Here is a 12321-nt window from a genome sequence, read left to right on the forward strand (position 1 = left end):
AGAGATGGCCAAAGACAGAGGTATTAGGGGAAAGAGAAGGGCAAATATTTTTTCCCTCTTGACATCATGCTAACAGCAAAGCTTTTCTCTTTAAACCGTTTGTGTAAACAAAACTGTTATCACAGATTTTGTTTGTTTTGTTTTTAACCTAAGAAACACTAGTTTGGAGGTATGAAACCTCTAAGTCTTAATTAGCCTTTCTACCGGAAATCAGGCTGCTGATGTAAGGGGCTGTGTTAAACTGTCCCATCAGATCTATCCAGAATCAGCAGGGTTCTGAATTTTCTTAATACAGTAAACATTTCGCACACTTAGCACTCCTGAGAACCTGCATCCAGCTCCAGTAACTGAAAACACTTCTGGCATGTGCAGCACCAGCAACATTCTTGACCAAAAAGACAATTGCAGAATTATTATTACTGGTGATGACTGAACCAGCAAAAGTGCACAGCTTGATCCCAGGAAAGGTTTAATCTCCAGAAGATGAAATCATCCTCATCCTATTTGGTGAACTGACTAAATTTAGACATTGGGAAACAATTCACATGAAAGCAGGTTATGCCATTTTTCAAGAAACATGATTCAGAATAATTTTACTTGAATTCCAAACTTCAAACTTATCTTCTTATCTAACGGTGTTTTAAAAAATTGCTATTCTTTGATCAGTGAATAAGACTGAATACTGATGTTTAGAATCATGAATAATTTAAGTTTGAAGAGATCTAATTTCTGGAAGGTATTTTTTTTTTTTTTCCTCGTAACAAAATCCAAAGGTTTCGTGTCTTTATCAAACTTCCCAAGAATATGTCCTTTTATGAGTTTTCCTTTTCCTGGCACTAGAGATTGCAGAACCTCTAATAACATCAGAGAATTGATAAGAACCAGAAAATAACTTATAACCTTCCTGCTTAATCCATAGACTGTAAATAGTATATATTGCATATATATGTATATGACCATAAAGTTTTAAGTCAGCTGTAATGTATAAAAAAAAAAAAAAAACTATTCCAGTGGAAGAGACAGACGTTCTCCTTTCTATACCATTGCTAAAATTAAGTCATTGGCTAAATTCTTAGAAGATTTTAAAGCTAGAAATGCTTTAGTCACTTTCTGAAAATCTTTTTTCCACAGCCTGACTGATCACTTTCTAAGTCAATTGCAGCATAAATTCCCCTTAGCCTGGAGCACAAAGATTTTGGATTTAGCTCTTATAAATATCACAAACTTATAAATATTGTATTGCTGAAGCTTAATTTTTTAAATGTGTGTGAGGCAATAGTGATGAATTCTACCATGTAACAACTATGTTAGAGCAAAAGATAAACAGGGAATTGAATGCTTGATTTCCATGGATCTCCCTTTGTGATCAATTTTTGTAGCCTTCCAAGCACAATGATTTTACCAGCTTTTTTCAAAGAACAGAACTCTTCATTTTCAAAACCATTTGTTGCCAAATGAATCTCTAGTGAGTTGTATTATTCTGAACTAGCTGGGAGATGGTACATATACAGGAATATACATATTACATAAGGGATAGAGTTCATGGTACGGTGATTTCAACAGTTTGCTGATAAACAAAGTGATTACTTTTTGCCAGGTTGCATTTCTCCATAAGCAGAGCATGAGTACTTTGTGGCAGCACACTTTGTAGACAAACTGCATTGCCCTGCATTTGACGCAGTTGTTCACCCCTCTCAGTTTGTAAAATCTGGATCCAATTTTCAAATGAAAGATCACTTTGCTGAACATTTATTTTTACTGTGGAATTGCTTTACCAGTGTTTGGTGAATAGGCTCTTTTCAACCTTGGAGATTATTTATTTAGATTTTTTTTTCTCTTCAAAATGTTGGTGGAAAATGTTTGCCGGCTGGAGGGGCACCACATGCTTCTGATCTGAAGGTTGACTGACTTGTACTGCCTAAAAAGCACCTTGTCAGCAAGCAGAAGTACAGGCAGGAGGTTAAATGGTTGTTACATATTGAAATGAACTGGGAATTGCGGCCCTGGCTTCCAATGTCTGTCAGATGAATTGAGTTCCAGTCTAATTCAGAGTCCTGGGAACTTAGATTTCTATACGCTAAGGAGTTTACAAAACTGAAAAATGTAACATCGCAAAGAGATGGATGAGAGAGAACTAAACACACCAGCATGAAAGCTGCGAAGAATGAATGCAGCAGTAACCTGCTGATAAAAGAGCAAATACAGGTTCCCAAAGCAAATACTTTTCCTATCTGTGATAAATTGTGGTGTAGAAGAAGGCTTCTGCTTAGAATCCATAAAAAAAAATTTTTGTACTGCACATTTTTTTCATTGTAGGATTAAAAAGAAAAAAGAAGCTTTTTATCCCAATATTTTCTATGGGAAAATGGACCAGGCTCAGAGGAATCTTGCTCTTTCCATTACTTTTTTTTTGTTTCCTCTTAAGAATTAAATGCGCTAAGTTCTGATATTTCCATGAATACTGGAACCAGAATATTTTGTCAAAAAATAGAGTTCCAAAAGTAGAATATATTAGATATGTATCTTTTAAAAACAAATATTTCCAAGGCAAATTTAGAAAAGCTGTTTATTTAAACAGTATCATTTTCAACCACTGTGCTTCCTATTATACTTTATGACATGTAACACCATTCTGTATTAATTTCATCTGTGTCTTTCTTCTCCAAAAATACCCCGATTACCACTGTGTAAATGTTTGGATTGGTCATCTAAGTTATCATCTTCCAAATGTTTTGCGTTCCTAAAAACATGAATTTATTTCAGAAAAGAGCATTTCCACATACCGGGGAATTTCAGATGGCATACAGTGATGAGATTTTGGAATCAACCCCATAAAAGTTTAGTATAACTGATGACTCAGTAGACCAAGCAGTAGACTTAAAAAGATAGGCTTCCCCTCATGGGCAAATTAAGTGGTCCTTTGTGCTTTTGAATGAGGTGGTTATCAATTGAATGCAGCTCCTGGAGCAAGTTTCACAGCATTCAGTTTCATTTGCACCCACAAAACAGCAGACCTTCTGGGAAGGTAACCCCTGCTGTTTCTCCAATACTTTGTGCACCTAGAATTGTTTGAATGAGTCGGTTCTTTTATTGCAGTTGAACTTCTGCATATGTACCTTCTAATACTGGTAATGCAATGCTTTGCAGATGTTGCAACACTTTGGAAGCTATAAGAAACTATTTTAACTATTGTATGAAGCCTTACTGAATCCCAAGAAGAGACTTAAATAAGATGTTAAATAAATAATTATTTAACAACAGTTCTTTGCTTTTAAATATACCATCTTGCAAAGGCATAATACCACTGTCCTATGGGAAGAATTTGGAGTTTTCAATTAGTTTTTGAAAATGCTGACATGAGAAGTGACACAGACAATGGACTGGAACAGATGGGTTGGGTTTTCTGTAGACATAGGACCATAGAATCATTTAGGTTGGAAAAGACTTTTAAGATCATCAGGTTCAACCCTAACACAACAAGTCCACCACTAAACCATGTCCATAAGTGCCGCGTCCATGCATCTCTTAAATGCCTCCAGGGATAGAGGCTCCACCACTTCCCTGGGCAGCCTGTTCCAACGCCCAACCACACTTTCCATGAAGAAACTCTGCCCGATATCCAGTCAAAACATCCCCAGTGCAACATGAGGCTGTTGCCTCGCGTCCTCTCACTTGTCACCCAAGAAAAGACCAACACCCTCCTCACTCCTCTCAGATAGTTGTAGAGAGTGGTGAGGTCTCCCCTTAGCCCAAGTTCCTTCAGCCACTCCTCTTATATCTCATTTTCTAGATATCTATGACATCTAAATAGGTGGGATGATTTTCAAAAGTGATTAAGCACCTAGTGCCTTCCATCTACAACATGTAATCATTGCTGGAATCTCAATTTGAAAAATCAGCCAGCATACCTAAAACTGTAAAAGGGACCTGACAGCCCCATGTTAGCCAGAAGAAAAAACAAAAACAACCCAATCAAAACAACAACAAACAAGCAACCAGCCAAGCACTTGTGGCCCTTGTAAATACTATATCACATGCCCATTATAAACAGTGTGCTCAGATAACCAATATAGTATGTATGCACAAAACCGGCAGAATAAACATATACACCATTAGTTGGGATTTTCTTTTTTTTTTTTTTTAAAAAAAAAAAAAGTGTTAAAATCAAAGTAGCCAAGCTCAGGATAGCAAGTTCCTTTCCATGTCTGCTTTAAAGAAGAGAGCAGACTGGACTGGGTCACATCTATCAAATGTCACATGCTGCATGTATAACACAGTATTTTCAGGCTGTACGAATTACCACCTTTGTGTGATGCAGATGGACATCTGGTGACATCAGCATCACAGTGAGGAAAGACAGCCCCACCACCCCAGCACTTATAACGCAGTGACTTTTAGTTAGGCTCCCTACAATTTCTGGTGACACGGACCTGAAAGATAAAGTGGGAGATTCTTGGGCTGACTGCCATCTTGAGTTGCTCTTTGTTCTTTTGAGCCGTTCTTTGTTCTCAGCTGCCTGTATCTATCTGTAGATGGAGCCTTTGCTATGAACTCACAAGGAAGTGATACCATGCTGCTGAGACCAAGTTTGCTGACCTTATCTATGGTTTGTTGACCTTATCTATGGTGAGCTCTGTCGTCAGAGATCTGAGCAGAAAAACAAAGATGGATTCTGAAGGCAAATGTAACTAAATTCATTGAGTTACAAAGAATTTGCCACAGAGGCTCCCCACAAAATTACAGGATGTGTTTATGAAGTTTCTATAAAATATGAAGATACTCAGCCCTATGTATAATGATAATCTGGGAGGAAAGAATTTACTCACAAGCACAAAAGAGCTTGAGGAAGTAACAAAGGAAAGCCCCTGCAACCGAATGACTCTCCCCCTCCCCAAACAAAAACATTCATTCTGAGTGATGAATGGTTTGAAAATCTGAACCCTTTCTGAAAGTATTTACTTCCTTTAGCTGACCAAATGGTAGCAAAATTGTTTGAAATGTCTACCCCCACTTGTGTGCACTACATACTTTGTAAATCTGTCCTAAGCCTCTTTGTCTACTGCTTCGTTTTTCCATTTCCTTTTCATTACAGTCATGTTTTCCATTCACTGCAGTGATCTCTCTGGAATATTAATGCGTAGTCTAGAAGTCTCTCTGGGTAACAAACCCACACTGAAGTTTGTGGGAGTATTCACACTGATTTCAGTGGACACTCCTGGACCTAAAGTTCCAGTCCAGCAGAGTATTTAAATATTTGCCTAACTAATGTTTATATACACGCATCTTAAATTTGGTGAGTAAGACAACATGAATGCTTACATTGAACCAGATATGCCTAAGCTTCTTGATAAATTGAGGTAACAGGCAGGGTTATTAATGATATCAATAACATATTGATACTAATTTATGAAATTAATATTAATAATAAATTACTGGTAATTTACTATTGTGTTTAGTACCTACCAGTGCAATCCCTCTTCTCTGTGTTTGTCTCATCTCTGAGCAGTTCCATATGGCTCCCACAGCATCACAGGGCGACAAGCTATACCATATGAAATAGTAGTTCCTGGCTCTCTGATAAGTGCACACCATCCGCTCTTGGTTATTCTAGGAAAAATACTTAGTGATAGCTCCCCGCTCGCCCTTTTCCATGCCATTCATTATTTTCCGTCTTTCTGTCCTGTTCTCCCACGGGCATCTCTTTCCCAAACTGGGTGATGTGCCCCATTTAACATCTCCTGTGTTGAAGCAGTTCTTAGGCTCTGATTACCCCTGCTGTCCTCCTCCCCCATCCAACCCAAACTGCTTTATATATATATATATATACATTTTTATTATTATTATTATTTTTTTTTTTACAAAAATGCATGCAGTTTCTCAAGAAGAGCAGCACAGCAAGCTTAAAAGTAGTATAAAAATGTGCTTGTTTTGTTCTCACTTGCTGTTATTCTGCTTGGCTTCCCCCCCGTCTCCCTTTGCTGCTACCTCAACATTAACTGACTGACTCTAATTTAGAAGTTATCGCTTTGCATGTCTAACTGTGGTCACATTACATTGTGTACATTGTTATACCTACAGAAATGGAATTTCACCCAGGGTTTTATTTCCCAGACGCTCAGTATACTGGATTTTACTGCAACTCTTTGTGGACCATTTACGTTCTTATTGTTCTGAATATATTTCATCAAAAACTTATGTGCCTCACTAATCCACTCTTTTCCAGATAATTTTCCAATACGTTGAGCAGCACCAATCTCTAAAAGATTTGTGTAAAATTTCACTTACATCCTCCCTGGATTGTGAAAGCTGGCCATTTAGTCCTGCTTATTTCTTCCTGTATCCTGACCAGTCATTAGTTATTCTAATCAGGTCTGCAATGGGTTCTCTCCTGGCAACTCAGTTTCTTTAAAGCTTCTGTACTTCAGCTGTAGCTCCGTTCACACAACAACTTGAAGAGCAGTGGCAAACTGCTTGCCAGAAACAGCATCATTTGATTTTGATCTGTCATTAAGCCTTGTAAAAGAGTGCTATTTTGAAACATTAACCTTAATGTTATCTTTACAAATACGATTAAGGCTGAGTATTAAGAGAGCATTTTGTGAGGCAGGCTGGAAGGAAGAGGGAAGCCTCAGCCTCACACATGTTATCAGGACAGCAGAGCATTTGAGGTTTTTTGTTCTGGAAAATATTCAGGTGAAACATACTGTGAAAATAAACTTTAGAAGAAGCAAATGTTCACAAAATGTCTTCTTGCAGCTACCGTTTAAATTAATTTCCTGCCAATGGGGTCATTTTGGACAGGAGGGGATCAAAAGTAAAAGCAGTGTGAAACTTTGCTAAGTTTTCCCAGCATACAAGCACGAAGACTTCCAGTGAAGTCAGCAGCCCCAGGAGCAGCCGAGCTCCTGATCCTGCGGTAATACAGACACGTGTTGGACTACTGGCAGTGCACGAACTGCATTCCTGGCTGGTCTTGTCTGCTTGAGCCATTTCAGCAGCATGGCTCATCCCAGCTGAATTTCAGCCCTGCACCACCTAAGCAGCCTTCAGCTCCTCTAGAAACCAGTCTATGGGTAAAGCTCAAATTCAAAGCGCTACATCTCAAAGGACTTGCATGTCAGGGGAAGAAAGAAAAAAAGAAAAGAAAAGAAAAGAAAAAAGAAGAAGAAACAACAAAAACACACACACAGAAATTGAGACCCAAATACTGACCAGTACAGAATACAATACAGCCAGAAGGAGCACTGGAGGTCAAACCAGGGAAAGAGAGGAAATCAAATCCAGAAACTAAGTGTCAGATTCTGTTGTGCAATCTGTTTTCACAGAATCAGCTAAATGTGAATTAGTGAATTGCACATCAGCTTTTGCTCTTACCACCGCTACATCCATGGTATCTGGGAAATGGCCTAGACACATCTCTGGAGAACAGCATGGGTCCGGTGCTTCCAAAAGGCCGAAGTCAAGACGTTCATGTGTCAGATACATGTGCCAGGGTAGGTGTCCCAGCTGCACAACACATGATGTGTCAACTGCTTTACATAGGGTGGGTCAGGAAGAGGCTCATTAAAGAGAAAAGCTACAGCTCTGCTTGCAACATCTCTGCATCCTTGTCCGGTTTTACACCAAAAAATAAAAATCACGCTGCTTTCAGAAAAGAGTTACTCTGGATGGAGACTAAAGTCCATACAGAATGGCCAGATGAACCACGTCTGGTACATTAGATACAGATCCTTCACTAATATTTCATATCATTATTTCATTGTTGATGGAATAACGTATTCTTACTTAACTTTTTGTGTAGTAATTATTATAACAAAGTACTCTAGTGACCAAATTCTGACCATCTTACATAGGTGATGAAAGACAAGAGTGCTTCTCCATGAGCATACTTTGCAGCGAGGGAGTCTCAACCTAACAATTTCCTCTGAGCTGAATTTCTCTACTGCCTAGAAGTGGCCACAACCCCTCTCCCTGAAGGCCCCCACAACCTAATTCCCACTGGAAACACTCAGAGATGTTAGGTACACAAACACCCTTGAGATTCATCCCATCTGTAAACTGGGGACTAACCTCTGAGGTGGCCTTTCTACACTTAAGTGTGTTTCACCTCTTGGGTCAGACAGCACATTTTGCAGTTAGGAGTATTCGCATGGCATTTATGGGCAGCGTGAGCTTCTTTCTGTGGCCACATTTTTTTGGTGCATCTGCTGGGAAACGGTGCTGGAGGGAAGTGAGTTACACCACTTCTTTGGGTACTGAACTGTCACCGCTGCGGTCGCACCCCTCAGTGGACCTGAAAGCTATTCCTGAATGACTGAAGGTACCATCGTGTGGCTGTTATAGAGGATAAGCAGTCTGGTCTCCTCTTCCCCAACCTTGACCCATCTGTTCTGGACCTTCAGCTGTAAAATAGCTGCAGAGCATCGCGGGTGAGAAACCACTTCAGTCCCACTGAAGTCAAGAGTGACACCACCTCCCAGACCTGGAACTCACACACTGCCATCGTACCTGCTCGTACAATGAACACTCTGGCTTCTATTTATCTAAAACCTTTACAACAAAGCCAAGACAGCGTTATCCTGCTCTTCATCTGTTTGGTCCTATCGAAGGAGGATTCTGCGGGTAACTCACTGAGACAAGAGCCTGGAAGTGGATACCCCCTCCAGTGCTGAATGGTATCTCGGCTAGCCTGTCCTGCCTGTGGTACATGCCTGTTCTGAAAAATGAAAGATTTTCACAGTGCTAATCCCTGTTACACAGGCAATCTGCAGCCCATTTGCTATTCCTTTTTGGCTTTATTTTTAACAGGGCCTTAAAACATATTTTTCCTTAAAATGACAACATTCTTTTCTGCCCTCTTTGTTCGTGGGGCTTTGTGTGCTCATAAACAGTTTAAGAGTTCCCTTCACACCTGCGATGCACATGTGTGCCTGTAATAAAGGCTCTCTTATCTATCCTGTGCTGATAACTTAAGAGGACAGTGTTCAAGAAAAGGCACCGTCCTTGCAACTGTGATAAGCAGAACCAAACCCAAACCTACAGCAGCGACAGTAAGGCCAGCGTGCCTGGGAAGGAGGGAACCTGACCCATGAAGGTCCTTAGAAATCTGTTTTTCAAGGTAGTAGGGGTGTCCTTTTTTTGGCACTCTGGTATTTAAACTCTCCATAACCTGAGTTCATTGAAGTGCAGAAATAACAGAAATCCCCACTTGCATTTCAAATGAACATCTGCCTGTCAAGTATCTCCATGCATTAAGGTCTTTAAACTTTCTACAAATGTTTTTTAATGAAGCTATCCAGACCGATTCATTCAAAATCATGCTTCCCAGTTTGGAAAAATTAGGAAGAGAAGTGGGGAAAAGCTAATCCTGAAACTTTTGACTTTCAAATTCATTGTTCCAAATGCCCAAAGTTTCAGCACTCCTGCTAGTTGACCACCCTACGCTTCAAGTGAAATCCAAAGACAAAATCCGCTCTTGCACAGTCACTAACAATAATAATATTGCCTTTCAACTTGTGATTTCTCTCTGTCTACCACTGCTGTTTAGACAGTACTTACACCAAGATTTTCATATGCATATAGACAAACATATAGGCTAAGAAAGCCTGAGTTCCTGCATCTGAAATCCTTAGAAAATTTGCACAACTTAGTACATTTTATATGTGTGTGCCATACCAAGACATAGAACCTCTTTTTTTTTTCCGCACAAAACAGAAGAGGCACCTTCTTTCCCACTCAAATCAATTCCCTAGAGAAATGAAGGGATGGAGTCATCCTTATCCCTCCTCCTGGCCGAGAAGGAGAACTGAAGGAGTGGGAGCTGAGAAGCCGTGGGGAAGGCGAGCAGACCTGTGACCTCTGACCAGGCTCAAAGACGCACGGAAGAAGCCTGCATCATCCCAAGGTCTTGCTCCATCCTTCCTTGAGCTCCCTGGACTCCGTGTTGCTTATTTGGAAAATCGTGCCAACAATGCTTCCCAATTAACATAATCTGAGCTATGCTACAGCTATGCTGCTACTCAAAAACAGCTTGCTCAGAAAATGCCCCCTGGAGACTTGTTTACACAGTGTGGAGCAGATCGGCACGCATCAGACTTCCACGCCATGACTTCTCTTTTCGGCTGCCTTGTGGAGGTTACGCTCTGCTCCCGCTGCCCCGGCTTCAGAGCCGAGGTCTCAGAGGAAGGAAAACCCCAAGTCGGCCTAACCACAGGATGGTTTGGGATCTGCGAAGCTTTCCCAGTCCCTTTTAGCTTAAGCACTGGTACGAAGTCTGAGAGAAATTTCCCTCCACAGAGAAAAGCTTAATCTTCTGGTTAGACAACACCACACACTACAATTTGATACTTAATAAATTCTCTCAAAGCTATAATACAAGTATTCACTTGGTCACTTATCCTTTTAGCAATAAAAAACAACTGAGAGTGAAGTTCAGTTGCAATTTGTTGCAGCTGCTGTGGCAAGGACCCTCTTGGAAAGCAATTTCCAGAGGATTCTTCTTGTTAAAAAACCATTTCCTTCGCAAGGAGTGGGGTGTCTGGAAGATAGCAGTGGGGACAAAACCAAGCACAGAAGTTTACAAGCATTCCTGAAGAGCTTTTTAAAAACCCTGTATTTATTCAAACAATTACAAGAACATTTTATGCAGCTGAGCAGTTTAGCCTCTCCACCAAATACAGACTTCTAAGCCTAACTTTTGATAGACATTTTTCCTCATTGCCCCTGAGAAGACACAGGCAGCAGCATTAACACTTGGCCCCACCACAGAGAAGGTGTGGACGAAGGATATGATCTCCTGGTTTCCCAGTCCTCCCATGGCTTCCAACATTTCCCTTCTGCAGCACTGACCCACACTTCCTCGCTCTTCCTGCCACAGAAACTGACTGAACTGCTTTGTTATGAATAATATATACAGCAAATTTAGCTTTGTTGGGAGTAACAGGGACTGAAAGGGTTTGGAGGAACAACTTCCAGTGGCACTGAGCAACCCCGTAGTGTTTAGCTCACACTTTATGGCGCACGGTCAGTTCTGTGGCTTAGGTGGTGTCATTATTGCTACCTGAGTGGATGAAACTGAACTTTCAGAATGAAACTGGACTGAAATCTCAGGATGACAAATCTGATAGAACTTTCAGGCTATGCTAAATGCATGAAACAACTGATGTCTTCACATTTACTTGATGGTTCCCATCATCCCGGGCCATTAATGAGGTGATCTCCCCACAAAGAGAAGAAGAACGATGCCAGGCTGTTTATAAACACTCACAAATTTATCATCAGGTAACACACCAGCCTTCTCTAGTCTGTTAGATGGACACCCTGTTCACTGATGCAAACCCAGGATGGTAGCAGCTTTTTTCACCACCTTCCTGCTTCTCAGTTATTATTATCCCTTCATATTTTTCACCATACCCTCCACCTACACATGAAAGCTGTATATTAATAATCTAATCACAATCTACAACTCTTTCTTCGGTAAGGAATGCCATCGTCCTCTTCACCCCTAAATGAGGAGATGCTCATTTATCAGCTCCTGTCCCCCTCCATCCCTCCTAAAAAACGTCACACGAGACCTGGTGTGAACAGGAAAGAAGTCCCGACCCAGCCCTCTTCCTACCCAGGAGAAGTGGGAGGTTTACAGCTCAGTCTCTGTGTGCTGGACAACCTAATGCCCCCCTATAGAGAGATACACAAAATTTTCTTTTTTATCATGGAAGAGATGAGCATCTCCCAAGCAAGGTCACCACGAACTGGAAGGGAGGCAGGCTCCGCTCTTTTGCTCTCAAGCCACAAGAGAAGAGATAGAAACACAGCAAGTTCTGCAGCCCGGACCTGTGCTAACCTTGCCAGCTAAGGCCAACAGAAACCCCATTTAGCCATTTTTTTTACCCAGCTGCTGCTCAGGACACAAACTGTCTGCCAAGCCCAAAGCTCCTGCTTGCAGTTCTATGTCATGTTGGACAGAGGTTTTCCTCCTTTAAAATCTACGCTCTGTAAGAGCTCACCCTGAAGAGGGACCATATAAGCAAAAGCACTTTGTGTTATACTCTGCATGTACAAAGTCATGGTAAAAAAATTATGGAAAGCACCAGTAAATCTAGCCACTGTAAGAGCAGGTGGAGGCTTCTTTGTAGCATCAGGAAGTCCCAGAGCTACTTTCATTAGTGACTTCAGAAAAAAACCCAAGATATTTGTGATGGCAGCCAAGACCCACTTAAACACAAGACCTAGATTTTGATGGCTCCCTCTGAGTTGACATGAATACTTGATACTGGCCACCAGAGCACTGGGGCTGTCCTCTGTGAAACGCTACAGTTTTGC

General features: G+C 40.8%; 1 protein-coding gene across 3 annotated transcripts in view; it reads right to left on the reverse strand.

Annotated features, from left to right (window-relative positions):
• Positions 1-12321, reverse strand: part of DKK2 (dickkopf WNT signaling pathway inhibitor 2) — a 126780-nt gene that overhangs the window by 23900 nt on the left and 90559 nt on the right. The window contains exon 1 of one of the 3 annotated variants that reach the window (XM_066996412.1): positions 5464-5607. The exons of the other annotated variants lie outside the window; for them this stretch is intronic. Coding sequence (XP_066852513.1) covers positions 5464-5592 — 129 coding nt within the window. The 5' untranslated portion in view covers positions 5593-5607. Of the gene's footprint in view, positions 1-5463; positions 5608-12321 lie in introns of those variants that run through there. 3 annotated transcript variants of the gene reach the window in all.

This window comes from Anser cygnoides, chromosome 4 (assembly GCF_040182565.1).
Source record: "Anser cygnoides isolate HZ-2024a breed goose chromosome 4, Taihu_goose_T2T_genome, whole genome shotgun sequence".
Classification (NCBI taxonomy): Eukaryota; Metazoa; Chordata; class Aves; order Anseriformes; family Anatidae; genus Anser; species Anser cygnoides.